Source organism: Sebastes fasciatus, chromosome 18, assembly GCF_043250625.1.
Source record: "Sebastes fasciatus isolate fSebFas1 chromosome 18, fSebFas1.pri, whole genome shotgun sequence".
NCBI lineage: Eukaryota > Metazoa > Chordata > Actinopteri > Perciformes > Sebastidae > Sebastes > Sebastes fasciatus.
The window spans coordinates 3,209,849-3,230,340 of record NC_133812.1 but is presented as its reverse complement, the minus strand read 5'-3'; the positions used below and the strand labels follow the sequence as shown (position 1 = coordinate 3,230,340).

The 20,492-nt window shown below is 44.4% G+C and overlaps 1 protein-coding gene and 1 long non-coding RNA gene across 2 annotated transcripts; both read right to left on the bottom strand.

Moving 5' to 3' along the window:
- On the bottom strand, positions 1 to 972 carry LOC141756591 (trace amine-associated receptor 1-like). Its single transcript, XM_074616454.1, has one exon. The coding sequence runs from the start codon at positions 970 to 972 to the stop codon at positions 1 to 3; it is 972 nt and encodes a 323-aa protein (XP_074472555.1).
- Positions 973 to 5,983: 5,011 nt separating this feature from the next.
- LOC141756355 (uncharacterized) lies at positions 5,984 to 13,960 on the bottom strand. The gene is made up of 2 exons (XR_012591454.1): positions 13,651 to 13,960; positions 5,984 to 6,233 (listed from the first exon to the last, which is right to left on the bottom strand). It is a non-coding gene; the product is annotated as an uncharacterized LOC141756355 (long non-coding RNA).
- Between the last annotated feature and the right edge of the window lie 6,532 nt (positions 13,961 to 20,492).

Below are 20,492 nucleotides of genomic sequence, written 5' to 3'. Positions count from 1 at the left end.
TCAAAACAATTTTGAGTTAGCAAAATTACCTTGAAGTATTTTTCCCGAAATGATCATTCTGAAAGCTGATCTGAACCAGCTGTAAAAGAAAGCATAAATAAGTGGATTCAGCATTGAATTTGACAGTGCAAGCCAGTTGAGTGTTTCAATCACCGGAACCGGTGGGGGATTATAAGATAAAGGCTGAAAGACAATGCAAAGAAAGTAAGGAGTCAAACATAAAAGAAAAACTCCCATAACAATAGCCAGAGTTTTGGTGGCTTTTCTCTCCTTCTTACTGACGGTTGCTCCAGACTTTGTGCTCTGACAAGTTGTGTTCTGGATGCTGTTCACCTGTTTCTTAGCAACAAGGAAAATCTTCAGGTAGATACAGAGCATTATGATTGCTGGGAGGTAAAATGAGAGAACAGGTCCCATAGTGTTTGCTATTATTACATCAACTGAGCAAATATCTTCACATGTTCCTTGGGTGAATCCTGCAATTGTGATGCAAATTCCAATTAGAACAGAAATCCCCCAACTCACCAGGATCATGATCACAGTAACCTGAACATTGATTGCAGTTGTATAGGTCAGAGGCTGACACACAGCATAATATCTGTCTATGGAAATACAACATAAATGCAGAATAGAAGATGTGCACAGTGTTATATCAAAGCTGTCTTTTACTTTACATATTACATGTTCATGATGCAGACATGTGGTTACAGTGAATGCCATGCTGAAAGGACAAACTAAAACTCCTACAAGCAGGTCGGCCACAGCCAGAGAGAAAATAAGGTAGTTAGTAGGTGTGTGGAGCTGTTTGAAGTACATGATGGAGATTATTACAAGAAGGTTTCCACATATTGTTGCAAAAGATAATAAGCCAAGAAAAATATACAGTAATACACATATTGCAGATGGGTTGCTTGTAAATACATAACTATCTGATTCATAGCAGGGATGTATGTCATTAACAGTGTAAGTCATGTTGACAGTCACTTCTGGTTCCATGTTTTTTGATTTCTGCTATAATAATCTGTGATATTTATTTAATATTTAAACATTTATTTACAACTAGTGCAAAAACAATCTTCTAAAGAAAACAAGACATTGATGATTTTCAGTTGATTTGAGCTTTTTGAGTGTTTTCCCTCACCTCAATATAATCCATGCAAGGACAGTGTTATGTGTTCTTAGTCAGTGTGCCACTGCACAGAGGTTTTGGATGTGGTTCAGTATTTATAACCCCCTATGTTATTACCTAACTGAACACAAAATGTTGTCATCCAATCAGATGTGGGTACCTACATCCTGTTTGCATGAAATACAAAGATACAAAATGACGAGTAATGATGCACAAACTTTGTGTGTGTGTGTGTGTGTGTGTGTGTGTGTGTTTATATGTGTGTTTTTTTTATTGACCATTCTCATGTGTTCGTATCTCTTCTCTCTCTGTTGCCCTTTGACCAGCTTGTATTGGGGAGTACCTGCTGATGCTGGATGGTTGGCAACCAATAACAACACAAATGACGACCTGTGATCAAGTCACCTTCACCCCGGGCCAGTTAAAAGCCTCGGGAAAGGCTTAGTTGTTCATAGATTATTTAATTGTACCATGAGGCCTTTTTGACCTCTTCTCCTGCCTCTTGAGCCATCATTCCGACCAGCAAAACACATGTCGCCACTGATGTGAAACATAGAACCAGAAATTGTTGTCCAACCCATATCTACCATACAAAAAGTCAAATCTTTAAACCTTTTACTTTCCACCATAAGAGCTATTCTTTCTTTACATCTCAGACAGCAAATTTTTCCTTATATTTAACCACATTGAACCACCCAGCAACCACTGTCAGTCACCTAAAGCTAAGCACCACCCTAATATAACTAGTAATCATACCACAGGTTTGTCATTAGACAAAGAGTTACATTTAGTTCATAGTAAATATTAATTTCACTAGTTAAACTAAAATAAATCAAACTCATTTAAATTGCACAATTGAACTTTTTACTGAATCCAGGTAACTCAGTATGATTGCTTTATGATATAATCCCTAGAGGCTTGCCCAGTCTCTCTCTCTCAAACATTTCACTTCTGACAGCAAGCTGGAGTAAACATTGAATGTAAAAAATGCAAAACCTTTAGAGAGAGAACTTGTTTTAATCGTTTTAACATAACACGTTGATTAAAGTGCCTTTTCCATTTAGACCCACGAGGGCCTATTCTTTCACAGGGAGCAAAAAGATTCATAAAAAAACCCTTGGCACAAAAACAGAATGTTAAAGGGACTATTTGTAACTTTCAGAAATGCTTGTTAACAGCGACACCTGTGGCCGTGAAATCAACGAAAGTCAGCGTCGGGCTCGCGCTTGCTCGCTCTAAATATACCTGAACGAGCGTCGCTCAAAACAGTGAGGCGACACACGTCAGCTAAAACCACAATATCACTCTATATTTCAGCTGCTTGGCAGTAATGTCAGCTGACCAGACGAAGGTCTCTCCATGAACATGATTTTGATCTGATCCTAGTGTTGGCTTTTCCTGCCTAAGTGCAGGCTGAAGCAGCGGGGCTCTGCAGCGTGTCTCCCTGCTCTCTCCGCAGCCGGAGAGAGCAGAGGAGACATCGGCACCCGGTCGGTAACGAGAAGACAACGTAACTCTCTGAAGAGCTCCGTCACTTCACAAGACACGGGAAACCTCTGTTGGTCTGGAGGAGCTGCAGCATTTATTTCTGCACAAACGTCCCCTGTGCATTCACTAGATATTCTCAGAGCTAAACTAACTCTTCTGCAGTGTGTAGTGAGCACGCGTTCACGTCTAGAGGTGGAGGACGCGCGCGCTGTCTGAGTGAAGGAGAGCAGGCAGCGGAGACGAGGCTCCGGCCACACGCGAGCGCGCATATGCGAACGCGCATGTGTGCCGACCCGCTACATTTATACGCTTAAAAAGTTACAAACAGTCCCTTTAAGAGCCAAATTAATTCAGAATCTGACTCTGAAGCATCCAAGTTGTAAATGAACATCAGTTAAAGTCAAATATTAGAGTACCTATGACTACAGAGGTACTGACATCTGAAAATACTTTTTTTTGGACATCCCATTCTTCTTTTATCAGATATAGTAAAAAACATTATAAAGAAAAACACAACATCACACCCTTCCACATGTGTGTATATATAGAAGGGCATGATGTAGCTCTTAATTATTGTGGTAGCTAGCACCAAAGCCTGTTGTGTTGTTGCAGATTGAGCAGTTGCTTTAGGATCTAGTTTTCTGTTTGAAGAGATTTTCTGTTTCCGAACAGTTTACACTGTAACAAAAACTTGAAAAACATTCACAAAAAAATGATCACAATCCAAAAACTGCGAAAGTTAAAGTGAATTTTACTACATTTTCAATTTTTTAAAGGGACTATTTGTAACTCTCAGTAATGCTTCTTAACAGCGACACCTGTGGCCGTGAAATCAACGAAAGTCAGCGTCGGGCTCGTGCTTGCTCGCTCTACATAGACATGAACGAGCATCGCTCAAAACAGTGAGGCGACACACGTCAGCTAAAACCACAATATCACTCTATATTTCACCTGCTTGGCAGTAATGCTAGCTGACCAGATGAAGGTCTCTCCATGAATCACTGCTGATACTTTGTTTGCTTCTCCTGCCTCAGCGCAGGCTTCAGCAGCGGGGCTTCAGCAGCGGGGCTCCGCAGCGAGAAACTCGTATCCCTCCGCCCGCAGCCGGAGTGAACAGGGAGACACCGGCACCCGGTCGGTAACGAGATGACAAGGTTTCTCTCTGCAGAGTCCCGTCACTTCCCAAGACACAGAAAACCTCTGTTTGTCTGGTGAAGCTGCAGCATTTATTTCTGCACAAACGTCCACTGTACATTTACTAGATATTCTCAGAGCTAAACTAACTCTTCTGCAGTGTGGAGTGAGCGCGCGTTCATGTCTAGAGGTGGAGCGAGTACGCAAGAACGCGCGCGCTGTCTGAGTGAAGGCAAGCAGGCAGAGAAGCGGGGACGCTGGCCACACGCGAGCGCGCATATGCATACGCGCATGTGTCCCGACCCGGTACATTTATACGCTTAAAAAGTTACAAACAGTCCTTTTAAAGGAGGCAAAAAATAGACTTATATTTTTTTAATGTGTTGAAGGGCAGAGACTCTAAAACAGAACTCAGTTTGAGTGCATTTTCTTAAGAACAAAACTTTAAATTTAAATGGATGCCAACACAGCAGCTTCCAGAGAAAAAATATCAAATTCTACAACAATATTTCTTCCTGCTCCATCAACTTCTGTCTGCCCTCACCCATACTGAATAAAACAAGCTAAGTAGGTACATTTCACACACCATGTTCTGTTTCCTGGGATGGATGGTCTCAAGTTAGTCAAATACTTAACACAAAGTTTTTACTCAAAAACTGGCGTAAGGTGTGCTGTGGGGACGTTGTGAATGTCCCAGAATAGATTGATATTTTACAAAAAAGAAAATTCCTATGAAGTTTCAAACCTGTCGTCCATATACCGTTACTATTATCCTTTTAAGTGCTTTGCATGAAACTGTTTGGCAGTCCTGATTCACAATAGATTACCATCATAACAAACAAACTTCCTTGATTTACCTGCATTAAAGAAAACAAAAACAGCAAAAGGTGACTCAGAGAGACTCTAGAAATAAAGCTAAAGTGCTAAATATGAATATACCTGTTGATGAGGGTTCTATGGACTGGTAGCTCCATCCATCTTTGTCTCTGACATAAGAGCAGGACAAGAGCCTTCCGCAGGAGTTACATCTACCGCACATGTGGTCATCTGCAAATATTTTGGATTCAAAATATTTCAAATTATGAAAAACAATTGGTCAATTTCATGTAAACACTGTATAATATTTAATTTGACTAAAACATTTTCTAAAAATCATATCTGTAAACAGCAAAAGTCGACTCAGAGAGACTCTAGAAATAAAGCTAAAGTGCTAAATATGAATATACCTGTTGGTGAGGGTTCTATGGACTGGTAGCTTCATCCATCTTTGTCTCTGACATATACCCTTTTCATACCAATGACCAAGGTTGGACCAGGGTACGTTAACCCTGGTTGAACCCTGGGCTGGACAATTCAGATACGACCTGGGTCACACCCGGGAGCAATGCATACTAATTAGCTGAGGTGCTGTAAACGGGCGGGTTTGGGGGGGGTGCACGTCATAATCAGTGGACAGCTTCCGACATGCAACTTCCTGCAGAGCCCACAGTCCCCGTTGCCTTCTTGAGTTTGTAGAGCGTAATTGTTAAAAAAAAGCACAACAAACAAGGCACACAAGAACAGCAGCTACCATGTACACCGTCGATTGTGCAGACATTCTTCCAATGTTGTTTGGATTTGGATTGGTTGTCCTCACACAGTGGATGGTCCAATGAAGTTGCTGATGGAGGTGTTCAAAATTCAAGCTGTGCTAAGAGCAAGACGAAGAGATTTCATGACTGAATCTATTAGACGTCGCCGTGAGTATCTCAGAAGAAGAACATCATTTAAATTGTCTTTGATGGCTACTGTTGTCTCCCTTGGTACCACAACAAACCGGGGAATATGGGTCCGGGACCGAAGACATGGACACGCTTTCTGGGAAGCAGTTCAGCGTTTTGGCAAAGAACAGTGGATGGCACATTTTCGCATGTCACGTTCTACATTCGACATCTTAATTGAACTCATCGGCCCAGCACTGGGACGTAAAACAACAAACTACCGCGAAGCCATCGATCCACGGCGCAGGCTAGCAATTGTTTTGTGGTGGTTCGCAACACCCGGGGAGTACCGCAGCATCGCCTGTTTGTTTGGGGTTGGTTTGTCAACTGTGTGCACGCTGGTGCAACAAGTAACAATGGCGCTAGTTAGAACGTTGTACAAGCGGTTCATTTAACTTGCAACCGGACAGCGCCTGTGTAGCAGTTGTGTACTCTCTCTTTGCGTTGTGTTATTAATGATGTCCACACACCGTCACTTTTGGCTCCAACTCGCCATTTATTCTGATAATACAGAGATGATGTTAGATCTCCCACAGTCAGTCTCACAGCGGCAAAGCTTCTCAAAGATGCACGGAGACGGCACATGCAGACTGTTTACAAGTTATTTACATATAAGCTAACATTAATACAAATATAAAAATATACAACATGTACCTGATAATACAGAGATGATGTTAGATCTCCCACAGTCAGTCTCACAGCGGCAAAGCTTCTCAAAGATGCTAAAACAAAATTATATCAGTTGAAGTTGCTGTTGATTAGCCAGCTAGCTTTAACTAAGCTAGCAAAGTCACCGACAACGTGGCGTGTTCAACAAAGTACAATCAAAGAGGCAACTAATATCAACATTCAGCATTTTCTCTAGTACTTTGTAAGCTTAGCTCGACATACAATTTACAGAAACACAATTTTACCCATAAAAACAAGGCTTATGCTCTTTATATTTACGGAGCTAATTCAAAGTCAACCTACCACGGAGACGGCACATGCAGACTGTTGACCAGATGCGGGGTGCACCTGTCAAGTCTGCAGGGGCGCAGTAGAGGGCGCTAATGCTACGTACACACAACGGTCTCCATGGCAACCTCCATTATAATCAGATATCAGAGTAAATAATATATAAAATGAATAATAATAATTAAATAATAAAGTAAATAATATATAAAATGAATAATAATTAAATAATAAAGTAAATAACACGATATTGAAACAGATGACATATAATACATTCATTCAGTGTACATACATATAAACATTAAGACAGAGTTAGTAATGGCAAGTGTAATCATTAACTCCGCTACATTCCCCCCTGCTGATTTTCACTTGCCCATTCAAGCCAAACCAAAATAAACAAGTGAGACTGAGCTGCCAGATCACCATAGAACAGAACATACCAGGTACCAACAATATACAGAAGATAAGAAAAAAAATTGTCTGTGTACAGTACTGTTCAGATCACAGATATCAAGTATTCCAGTCATAAAGACTATTCCTTAAGAATTAGAATGTGAAAGGTTTGCAAAGCCTACCAACACCCATAGGAAAACATGCCCATCTACATGTTAGGCTACTCAAATATTGCATCTTTAAGACAGTACAATCATGAACCACCTGAACATACACACTACCTATACTCACTTACAGGTGTCATATTCTGAGAGAGAAAAAAAAAATGATAATAATCTCCCACCAAGCAGAAGAAGCAATACATTCACTTATGTACCAATGCAACTACACATAACTATTAACGACCAGCAAGAACTTTCTGGCTCATGTGCTGAATAAGCCTTAAAACAGGTCTAACAACCCTCCCATATCTCGTCACTCTCCGTGTGTTATCACGGGAAAGGGTTTGGTTTGCCCCTGACAGAACTACAGAACCTGCATCAGGAGGCAGCGAAACAACAGCAGGTCGAGAGTCAGCAAAGTCCACAGAACAGTCAGTGTTCACAGCTGGGTCACAAAGACCAGACTGGTGTGGTCTGTTCTCTCTAGTCAAGTTTGGATCGTCAGGCAGAGTCTGGTCAGATTCGTCAACGGCTTCCACTGAGTCATCAGCAGCAGGAACATCCTCTGCAGTAGTTGACTGATCTCCCGTGGAGGCTGGGAGCTGAGAGATCCATGTGACAGTCCTGTCCTCAGGTCCACATTCAGGCAGCAAGACAGAGCCCCTCTCATTTGCATCCAACACAGACTCATCCACATCACCATCGGTCAGGCCACTGACTGAAGAACAGTTCTCATGCTCAGTTGAAACGGGCAGGAAATTCACAGGCATAATCAGATTCCTGTGGACCACTTTCTCTCGGTCTGTTGCAGAGTTCTTGAGTCTGAAAGTGTGAGTGTTCTCATGTTTCTCCACGACAGTGTAGAGGTGGCTCTCCCAGCGATCAGCCAGCTTCCTCCGTCCGCGTTCTCCCTTGTTAGCCAAAAGGACCCTGTCCCCAACATCCACAGGTGCACCTCTCAGCTTGCGGTTGTATAGATCAGCCTGCCTCCCCTGTTGCTTAGCGGCTGAGGCCTGGGCAATCTTGATAGCCTCCGCCAAGTCACATCTGAGACACTGTACATAGGCATCATAATCCATCATCTGGTCATCCATAAGCACAGACTCAAACATCATGTCCACAGGCAGCCTGGGCGTTCTGCCGAACATCAGTTGAAAGGGAGCAAAGCCTGTGGTTTCGTGAACTGTGGCATTATAGGAGAAGGTGAGAGATCGTAGGTGCTGGGGCCATCTGTGCTTGGCTTTCGGCGGAAGGGCTCTGATCATATTTCCAAGGGTGCGATTGAACCTCTCAACCGCTCCGTTGCCCATGGGGTGGTAGGGCGTTGTATGAGATTTCTTAACACCAGCAGCCTGGAGCATCTCTGCGATCAGACTGCTCTCAAAGTTCGCACCCTGATCTGAGTGCACCCGTTCAGGGAAGCCATAGACGCAAAAGAAATTGTTCCAGAGCTGATGAGCGCCAGCCTTGGCTGACTGATTGGGACAGAGATAGGCCTGAGCCAGCTTGGTGAAATGGTCAGTCACTACGAGAACATCAAGGGACTTGTTTGAGGAGTCTTCAGCAGACCAAAAGTCAATGCAAACCAACTCAAGAGGTCTGGATGTCTTAACACTCTCGAGTGGCGCCCTGGCTTCTGGTTCAGGAGACTTACTGACCACACAACGGTGACAGCGCCGCACATACTCCTTGACATTCTCCTCCATCCCATGCCAATAGAACCGCTGTCTCGTCAGGTAGAGTGTCCGTCTCTGCCCCTGGTGACCCGCCTCGTCATGTACCCCTCTGAGAACTTTCTCTTTCAAGGCAGAGGGCACAACGTACCGGTAAGTTTTTCTCTTTGTGACAGCGTCCTTAGAGGTGCGATACAGGACACCTGAGTTGATGGTGAGCTGGTCCCAGCATCGAAGGAGCCGCAGAGCATCAACAGGCTCATGTGTGCGTTCACGTCTAGACGGCCTTCTCTGACGTTCCACAAAGTGAAGCACACGATTCAAACAGGGGTCAGCACGCTGCATAGCCATCAGCGTGTCCTTGGGCAGAGGGTGGAATTCAGACAGCTCTGGTGGTTGAATGGACTGAGTGAGCTGAGGCAAGAGCAAAGCATGAGGGGGCAGGCACTCGTGATCCAAAGAATGCTCCAGAACAGCAGACACTGCCTGCGAGGAGATAGATGGATGTAGGGGCACAGCCACTGCAGTATTGGAAGCCACTGTCAAGGGATGAAGCACATGTAGCCGGCTCAACGGATCACAAGACAGACGGAAAGCATCCTGCACACAGTCAAGGTCCAAAGCATTTGCTTTCTCCAGGAGTGCACCGTATGGGACTGTTGTGAGGCGATGAAGAACACTCGGTTGCACAAATGGCTCACGGCTGAGGGCATCCGCCACTACATTCTTAGGGCCAGGAATGTACCTGATGTCAAAGTCGTATGGGGCCAGTTTCGACACCCATCTCTGTTCACAGGCATCCAGTTTCGGCTTACTGAGAATGTACGTGAGCGGGTTGTTGTCTGTCCATACAGTGAATTTTTGGCCTCTCAGCCAATGGCTGAATTTGTCACAAACAGCCCACTTGAGTGCGAGGAATTCCAGCCTGTGAGCTGGATAGCGTGACTGGGCATAGTTGAGCGATTTGCTGGCAAATGCGACGGGTCGGGCAACATCATTACCCTCAACCACTTGAGACAATACAGCCCCGAGGCCATTGGAAGAGGCATCAACCGAGAGCAAGAAAGGTTTGCCAAAGTCTGGGTGAGCAAGGGTAGCATTATCCAGCAATGCCTGTTTCAGCTTTTCGAAAGCCTCACTGCATTCAGGTGTCCAGTCAGCAGAGGTGAGCCTCCTGATCACAGGTGGGCTCCTTTTGTTCTTGGCATGACGAGGCCTCCTCATCCCAGACGTCAGTGCAAACAGCGGTTTGCTGATGCAGGAGTATCCCTCAAAGAACTGCTGATAAAAGCCAACCATTCCAAGGAAGGATCTGATCTTGGTAGGAGAGGGGGTGCCAGTGCCCTCCTCCATCAAATCTCTGTCATCCAAGTCAACGATGGCTTTGACTTTCTCAGGATCAGTGTAGATGCCATCCTTCCTCACCACATGTCCAAGAAACTTCACAGAAGGTCTCATGAAGTGGCACTTTTTAGGAGCTAGTTTCAGGTTGTGCGCCTTTAACCTCTCAAATACCATCTCCAACCTCTGCAGCGCCAGCTGTTCATCAGGGGCAAATACCAGTATGTCATCCAGGTAACACAAGAGGCTCAAGAAGTTTTGATCACCGAAGATAGCCATCATCATCCTCATGAACGTGGCAGGGCTGTTGCATAGGCCCTGTGGAAGCCTGTTGTACTCATGCAGACCGAATGGAGAGGTGAACGCAGTGAACTTCTTGTCCTCCTCATGGACCTCCACGTTGTAATAACCAGAGGTCAGGTCCATGGTCGAGAAGAATGCATTCCCTCCGAGGGCAGCCAAGGCGTCAGCCTGGTGAGGCAAGGGATGCGCGTCTCTGACAGTTCGCGCGTTCAGCCAACGAAAATCAGTGCAGAGCCGCAAGTCTCCGTTCTTTTTCCAGACGAGGACAAGAGGTGAGGCATACTCGCTGGTAGACTTCCTTATGATGTCACGTTCCTCCATTTCATTCAAGGCCACTCTGAGCTTCTCGTAGTGTGATGGAGACAGACGGCGATAAGGGAGTCTGAAGGGTTTGCTGTCACTCAGTCGGATGCGGTGGACAAAGTCTTTTGCTCTTCCACAGTCCAGCCTGTGGCGGGAGAAAATGGACTCATACTTGGCCAACAGATCAACAAGCTTTGCTTTCCAAAAAGGAGACAGATGACTCGAATCAACGTCAATGTCTTGCAATCCTAAGTCACGGAGTGTCGGATTGCAAGGTCGGTGTGCAGGGCACTCTGAGTCAACAGTCAAGCTCTTCTCACTGGCTGTGTCAGACTTGTCAGCTGTCTTGGTCACTGTGCATTTCACATCAACAGGTGAGTCATTTTCATACAGGTAGTCAGTGTCAAAGTCTTCCAGTGCCACACATGTGGACACGTCAGCAATTTTACAGTTGCGTTTCAGAGTCACTGGTTTAGTGGAGGGGTTGGTGACTCTCACCGGGACCCAACCGTCGCCCCACAGCGGTGTCACAATACGACCCACCATAACTGTCCGTGGCACTGTGCGAGACTCACTTGGCTCTACAATGACCGTGCTGCCAGCGGAGAGACATTTATGGCTAGGCAGGCGGCCCCAAACCAAGTGTTCCTTCATGGGCTCCAAGGTCACAGCATGTTTGAGTTTAACAGTGCCCACCTTGTCAGAACACTCATTTCCTCTCCATTTCTCCACAGTGGTCAACAGCTGCAGCAGCGTTTCCTCCTCCTCGGAACCTTGATCCGAAAGAGACACTTTCTCCCAGAAATCCTCAGAATGCTTCAGCACCCGAATGAGATGTTTGATGACATTGCTGCCAAGAATGAGATCATCACTCTGACCCTCCACAATGAGTGTGGGGACTGAGATGCGATTATCAAGTACTTTCATCTGAAGCTCACATACTCCCACAGGAGTTGTTCGCAAACCCCCGCATCCAATGAGAACAACTGATGTAGGAGAAACAGAGCCCGGAGAAACAACATTAGCTTGTTCCAAGAGGGGAAGCATGCGAGAGCTCAAGGAACAGGCCATCGAGCCACTGTCCAGCATAGCTCGCAGCTTCACAGCATCCTGGACCAGCACATCAGTGTAGAAAAGGTTATCGGTAGCAGAAAGCCTCTGCGTGTTTTGAAATATCACGGTAGTGTCATCATCTGTTGAGGCACAGAACTGTGAGTAAACAGATTCAAGATCAACATCCTCCTGTTCTTGTGGGGACATGTTAACTGGCCCTCCACTAGTCCCCTGCTCATGTGGGCCAGTTAGTTTTCCTGCTGACTTGGACCGCCAGGCTGAGCAGCAGACGAGGCAGGACCAGGGGAGACAGGACAAGTCATCGCTTGATGTCCAGCAGCATGGCAGCGGAAGCAAAGACGTTCACTCCTACAGTGGGACACAGTGTCATGATTATCATTCCCACAAACGGCACATGGCCCCCGCGACCTTGTGCGGCTGCCAGTCCCTGGTCGAGGAGGCCTGGAACGCTGAGAGGACTCACGCTGCAGCAAGCGCTCCAGAAGAGAGATGACATGCTCAAGAGACTGACTCTCATTTGGAAATGGTCTACCGGCAGTATGCGGTTGCGGGGTAGAAGGGCTCTCTGTAGTCTGAACATGGCTGCGAATAACCTCTTCAGCCTGGGCAGGCTGCAAGCGATCAGCTGGGCCTGCAGATTGACGCTGCTGGAGACGCCGTTTACGGTGATGCTCGTCCAGCCACACCTGAACATCAGTGGCAGTCCATTCCTCCAGTGGCTTACAGCTGAAGATTAAACACAGTTCAGGATCGGGACAATGAGTGATGAACATAACTGTCACTTCACGAGCGGGGTTGTCAAGAGTCTTGCCTTGTCTCTTTAGTCCATCCACAGCAATGTCAATGGCTTTGTTAAGCCGAATCCAGTAGTCAACAGCAGTCTCAGTGGGGTAAGGCTTTGTGTCGTAAAAGTCAGCAAGAGGCATAAAAGAGACCACCGATTCACTGAAGTGCTGTCTGAGTATGTCAAACACAGGTTGTGGGCCTGACATCAAGTCCAACGAGGGTTTGCTACGTAGCCCAACCTTCACAACATCCCGTGCTTTCCCTTGTAGCTTATTGAGCACTTCTTCTACTTGGTCACACAGCTCAATGCCCCTCCTACTCAGATAAATCCTGACAGATTCCTCCCACTCAGAGACTGAAAGTCTGTCAGTGTTGTCTCCCCTGAAAGGGCGGGGTTCATAGCTCTCATGGCTAACTGTCAGGTTAACCTTAGAAAGATCAGCAGTGGACGAATGAGGCACACTAACATCATTAGCTGGAATGGACTTAAGACAGGAGACAATGTTTTCACCAATACTGGCCCCAATCTGTTTCACTAAGTCACTCAGAGCAGTCACTGGGACATGTTCAACATCCTGATCAGAAGGTGTAAACTGCCCCTCTGCACCTACATCAGCAGTGCCATAAGTATTATCACACCCCACATTATTTACCTTAGCAATATGAGGGGTAGATGTCACAGGTTTTACCCTAGTTCGTCCACCGTCCACATTTGAAAGTGGACTAAACCACATACTCGTACCCCTGCCAATACCCGACACATTAGGCCCATCCATTTTCAGTGAAAAGAGAAAAAAAAAAAACTTAACACTATGACTATCCAGGGATTTTTTTTTTTTTTTTTTTTTACACTTTGTCCTCCATACAGGGAAAAAAAATATATATATATATATAATGCCCAAACCACACACAAATTGCTTCGACTCACAGAAGAGGAAGAAAAAAATAAAATCCTAGCAGAATATCTTTTTTTTTTTTTTTTTTTTACCCACACATTTCACAATTATAGATAGCAATAAACCAATAACATGTACACAGTTACTATATGTAAAGTTATTTTCTTCTAAATCACTCAAATCCGCTAATCACAAAATATAGTCCTTAGAAAGTAACAGCATCAGATTTCCAATCACATTTGCGACTCACTGCACCATGGAAAGCTGATTGCGCAACAGGCGGAGCAGATGAAACTCCGGTCTTGACGTCGAGTCCGCAGCAAACACCAAGGAGAAGAACGGGTCACGGCACCATTGTAGCAGTTGTGTACTCTCTCTTTGCGTTGTGTTATTAATGATGTCCACACACCGTCACTTTTGGCTCCAACTCGCCATTTATTCTGATAATACAGAGATGATGTTAGATCTCCCACAGTCAGTCTCACAGCGGCAAAGCTTCTCAAAGATGCACGGAGACGGCACATGCAGACTGTTTACAAGTTATTTACATATAAGCTAACATTAATACAAATATAAAAATATACAACATGTACCTGATAATACAGAGATGATGTTAGATCTCCCACAGTCAGTCTCACAGCGGCAAAGCTTCTCAAAGATGCTAAAACAAAATGATATCAGTTGAAGTTGCTGTTGATTAGCCAGCTAGCTTTAACTAAGCTAGCAAAGTCACCGACAACGTGGCGTGTTCAACAAAGTACAATCAAAGAGGCAACTAATATCAACATTCAGCATTTTCTCTAGTACTTTGTAAGCTTAGCTCGACATACAATTTACAGAAACACAATTTTACCCATAAAAACAAGGCTTATGCTCTTTATATTTACGGAGCTAATTCAAAGTCAACCTACCACGGAGACGGCACATGCAGACTGTTGACCAGATGCAGGGTGCACCTGTCAAGTCTGCAGGGGCGCAGTAGAGGGCGCTAATGCTACGTACACACAACGGTCTCCATGGCAACCTCCATTATAATCAGATATCAGAGTAAATAATATATAAAATGAATAATAATAATTAAATAATAAAGTAAATAATATATAAAATGAATAATAATTAAATAATAAAGTAAATAATAAAGTAAATAACACGATATTGAAACAGATGACATATAATACATTCATTCAGTGTACATACATATAAACATTAAGACAGAGTTAGTAATGGCAAGTGTAATCATTAACTCCGCTACACCTGGATGACACAATTCGTGGGTTTTTACGCCGTGGCTACCCTCAGTGCGCCGGAGCAGCCGATGGCACACATATTCCCACCATCTCCCCAAGAGATAACCCCGCCGACTACTACAACAGGAAAGGATGGCATTCAATTGTTTTGCAAGCTGTGGTTGATCACAATTTCTGGTGAGTAGGCCTACTGATTTTTTTGTCTCCTTATTTTCTATATGGCCCACAATCAAAAAAGTGACCACACCTGTAACGTAATTTTTTTTTATCAGTTATCATATGAATAACTTTATTTCATTCCTTCTTTTCTAGAAATCCACGGTAACTGATGGCGTGGAAGTCCCTGTCCACATAATCGGTGATGCAACATACCCCATCAAGCCATGGCTTATGAAATGATACATCCAGCATCATCAACTCTCAAGCTACACAGTCTCAATATACCCACACCCTCAGTTCAGCTTGGATGGTGGTTGAGAATGCCTTTGGGTGCCTGAAAGGGTGGTGGCATTGTTTGATGAAGAAGAATGACATTGACCTTTGTATGATACCAGATGTAACTGCAGCATGTTGTATACTGCATAATGTATGTGGGATTCAGAAAGACAATTTCTTGTCTGAGTGGAACACTGAAGTTGCAAACAACTTCATGCAACCGAATGCGCCCGCTTATGATGGACAGATAGACAGCTCTCCCAACCTCATCCGTGACACTATAACAGGAAACCTCACAACAATGGTCCAGTGAATAATTTGTTGACAATTTTTATTCAAAAAATGGGAAGTAATTGTTGTTCTGAGCAAAATGCACAACTTAAACCTTGTAAAATGTTCAACTACGTTATACCGTGTTATGCAGAGCTGTTATGTCTGCAAAAAAATGTTTTCCAGTGAGTGCAATAAAGATTCTTTATAAGTCTACACCTGTGCACCTTTTTTCCTCAGTCTATTTACAGTATGCATTTATCTATAAAAACTTAATAAAGTAAAAGCACAGAAGTATTAGCATCAAAATGTACTTCCAGTAAAACTAAATAATTCTATTAAGTAAAATAAGTAATAATAGTAACATATAAAGTAATTTAAAGTACTTTACTTGTAATAATAGTAGTATATGAAGTACTTTAAAGTACTTAACCTATAGTAGTAAGTAATAGTAGTATATAAAGTACTTTACTTATAGTAGTAAGTAAAACTAAATATAGAAGTTTTTCAGCTGGGCATGTCGCAACTGTTGGATAATGTAAGAGCTTGTCCAAATGTAATAAAATGGGTTTATATTTTATGAAGTTTGCTAATTGCTCAATAATGTAAAAACATTTCAATATGAACTGGGTTTGTTTCTTCAGAACAGATTGAACAGGCAACAGATGGATATTTATGCATGTTTATTTGAAAAATTCAAAAAGTTAAAAAGTACAGGTACAGGTAGAAATGTGCAAATGTTTATTTTTGTGCAAACAGATGCATTCACAGCTGGCTGTAGCGTGAGTTTGGCTTGCACGGTGTGCTAACACTGGCTGGCCCAAATTAGCTTGTGTCCTACGTTGTTGGCTGGTAGCTCGGAAAATCTTCATAGCTCCGCTACCTGCTGTTGGACGGTGATGGTGAGGTGGTGGGGAATCTCTCCAACAAACGGTCAAGGACGAAAGTCTGATGCTCTCGGTTTTGCTGATTTATCTCTGTTAGCTTAGAGATTAATGTATTCTGCAGCTCCCTCTCATGCTCCAGAAATTTCTGCTGCCTCTCGTCCTCCTTTATCTGCATATTTCTATCCATCTCCTGCAGTTTTTCCGTCATTGTTCTGGTCCAGGCTTCGGCCACTTGCTCCATCTTCGTTCTCTTCCGCTTACGAGGAGGTACCGTGTAGCCTTGTAACACAAAACAGGAAGAGTAATTAGGTAATTTGTTGTAATAGGTAGAAGTAGGGAAAGTGAGACAAACATTTGTATTGCACAGTGGTGGACTGTAACTAAGTACATTTACTCAAGTACTGTAGTAGTACAATTTTGAGGTACTTGTACTTTACTTGAGTATTTTCCTGCTACTTTATACTTGTACTCCACTACAGCTCCACCTTTACTACTTTACTATACTTTCATTTCTATACTGTAGTAGTATAGTACTGTCTGAATGCATATTTCAACTTACCACTTGACTGTGAGGGACATGGAGTTCGTGGTCTGGTGTTTTCCAGCTCTGACTCCTCTGTAGCCATGTCCAACGTCTCATCTCTCTCTCCTTCCCTCATTAAATGAAGAAGTTGATGGCGATGGCGATGGCGATGGCGATGGCGATGGCGATGGCGATGGCGATGGCGATGGCGATTCTTCGGTTGTGTGTCCGGAGCTGGAGGAGACCTGTACCGGATTGGCAAGAGCCGTGTGTCCGAAAATGAGATTTGCATAGCTTGTAATACTGCCAGTCCACTCGCCCAACACCACTCTTGTTTCTGTTGTGGTCATGCACTTTGTTGTAAGTTTTTTTCAGTGCCTTCAGTTTGATGGTGACCTGTTTTTTAGTACGAAAGATGCCTCTCTCGTTAAGCAGCCTTGCTATATTTGCGTACACTACGCTGTCCCTCACCGTACTGGTCATCTGCCGCTTTATTTCTTCCTCTCCGTGGACGGCCAGGAGTTCCCGCACTTCGAAATCTTGCCACATATCCATAATGAAACTGTTGTTCTCTTCCAGTGTAATGTAGCTGAAAACATTCACATATTGAATAAAACAAGCTAATGGGGGACATTTCACACACCATGTCCTGGTTCCTTATGGGGACGGATGGTCTCAAGTTTGTCAACTACTTAACACAAAGTTTCTACTCAAACACTGGTGTAAGGTGTGCTGTGGACGCTGTGAATGTCCCAGAATATATATATTTATATATAAACCACTCTCCCAGTTTGGGGTCCACAGCCCCGAGTGCTCCTACTACCACGGGTACCACATGGGCTTTGGCCTTCCACATTTGTTCCAGCTGTTCTTTCAACCATTGATACTTGTCAACCTTTTCATGTTCCTTCTTCCTGATGTTGCTGTCAGCTGGTATCGCCACTGCCCTCTTTTGCTGTTTGTAAACCACCAATAAGTCCAGGTTGGTTAGCCAGCAGCTGCTTGTCAGTCTGGAATCTGAGGTCCAACAGGAACTTAGCCCCTGTTGTTCTCAACCACCTTCGGTGGTATGTCCCATTGGGATTTGGGTACTTCTAGTCCATACTGTGTACAGATGTTCCTGTACACTATCCCAGTCATTGGGTTGTGCCTCTCCATGTACAGTGATCCAGCTTGCAACTTACACCCTGCTACTATGTGCTGGACATCTCAGGGGCATCTTTGCACAGCCTGCACGTTGGGTCTGATCTGCTTTGGTAGATCCTGGCCTCTATGGCCCTTGTGCTTAGGGCCTATTATTGTGCTGCCATGATTAGTGCTTCTGTGCTGTCTGTCAGTCCAGCATTTTCCAGCCATTGGTAGGTCTTCTTGATATCAGCCACTTCCTCTATCTGATGGTGGAACATGCCATGTAGGGGCTTGTCCTTCCATGTTGTCTGCTCCTCTTCCTCTTCACTATTATCAGGTTTCTGCTGTCTTAGGTATTCACTTAGCAGCTCATCATTTGGGGCCATCTTCTTGATTTACTCCTGGATTTTCGATGTTTCATCCTGGACAGTGGCTCTGAAGCTCGCTACTCCTCGGCCTCCCTCTTTCTGCTTAGTATATAGCCTTAGGGTGCTGGACTTGGGGTGAAACCCTCCATGCATGTTAAGGAGCTTTCTTGTCTTGATATCTGTGGCTTCTATCTCCTCCTTTGGCCAGCTTATGATCCCAGCTGGGTATCTGATGACTGGCAGTGCGTACATGTTGATGGCTCAGACCTTGTTCTTAACATTCAGCTGACTTCTCAGGACTTGCCTTACTCTCTGGAGGTATTTGGCTGTGCTTGACTTCCTTGCGGCCTCCTCATGGTTTCCATTAGCTTGTGGGATCCCAAGGTACTTGTAACTGTCCTGGATATCTCCTATGTTGCCCTCTGGTAGTTCAACCCCTTCAGTACTGATCATCTGGCCTCTCTTTTATACCATCCGACCACATTTGTCCAATCCGAATGACATCCCTATGTCGTTGCTGTAGATCCTGGTGGTGTGTATCAGTGAGTCAATTTCTCGCTCATTCCTGGCGTGCAGCTTGATGTCATCCATGTAGAGCAGGTGGCTGATTGTAACCCCACTTTGGAATCGGTATCCGTAGCCACACTTTGTGATGATCTGGCTAAGGGGTATCAGGCCTATGCAGAACAGCAGTGTGGACAGAGCATATCCTTGGTATATGCCGCACTTGATGTTAACTTGGGCAATTGGAAATTGTCTTCCACAGTCCCATTGAGTTCTTGATGAAGGCTCTTAGTGTTCTGTTGATGTTGTACAGTTCCAGGCATTCCAGTATCCATGTGTGTGGCATTGAGTCGTAGGCTCTCTTGTAGTCAATCCAGGCGGTGCACAGGTTGGTCTGCCTGTTCTTGCAGTCTCGGGCGACTGCTCTGTCAACCAGTAGCTGGTGCTTGGCTCCTCTGGTGTTAATGCCAATTTCTTTCTGTGCCCAGCTCATGTACTGAGCCATGTGACTAATCATCTTAGCCGCTATGATGCCTGACAGGAGCTTCCATGTTGTGCAGAGACAGGTTATTGGCCGGTAGTCGGATGGGATGGTTCCCTTCTGGGGGTCCTTCATTATTAGGACAGTCCCGCCCTGGGTTAACCACTCTGGGTGGGTCCCATCCCTTAGCAGCGGGTTCATCTGTGCTGCTAGGCGTTCATGGAGTGCCGTTAGCTTCTTCAGCCAGTATGTGTGGATCATGTAGGGGCCGGGTGCTGTCCAGCTCTTCATCTTTGACCCTCTTTCTTGGATGTCTGTCATTGAGATGGTTACTGGTTCTTGTTCTCAGAGGTTGCTGTGGTCAGTTCTCAGGTCCACTAGCCATTGGGCACCGATGTTGTGTGATGCTTCTTTTTCCCATATGCCTTTGCAGTATTTTTCCATCTCAGCTCTGGGTGGGTCTGACCAGCTTTTATTGCCCGGCCATTGACAGAACACTTTGGCTGTTTCAGTAGAGAACATCCTGTTGATTCTCCTGGAAAATGGCTTAAGGATAAGAAATGTAATTTTTCCTTCATATTCTATATATGAAATGGTCAGATATAACCAATCTAGCTCAAATGTTTTAAAATCGCAAAGTTGTATGATCAAAAAGTGGGGATGCAAATGCAAAAACACGTTTTTTTCCCCCAAGTCGAATAGTGAGGGTGCAGCTGCCTTGCTTGGTCCATTGCTCAGATGTCTATAGTTGCTACCAGACAGCACTATTCCTCTTCTGTTGTCTGACCTCATCTACCTAATTTGCCATCTAGTCTAGTGTTGGGCAAGCTGTCTTGGAGACAAACATGCCTTCTAGTCATACAGCTTCAGCCATAGGAATGCGAGGACTTTGGTGTGAAGAAGGATAGAATCTTGATGATGTAGATGTTGGTGATGTCGAGATCTTGTCTCATCAATATGTGCACTGAACCAGGAAATGAACATCATCAGCAGCAAATTCTCCCAGGCTCTCGCACTTGGTGGCAGAGGCTAGTCATCTGTAATAGCTACAGTACCAGAATATGTCTTAGTTTGCCTTGATGTTTCTATTAAAGTTTAGGTTCTCTAAGCCTGCATACATTTTTAGTCAAATGATAAAGAATATATGAGAATATTCAAAACATTAAAACTACAGTTGGTAACTTTAATAAAAATAACTTTTTGTCATATTTACTGTTGTAGGGACCTGCCATTTCTGGTGGCAGACAGAGTGAA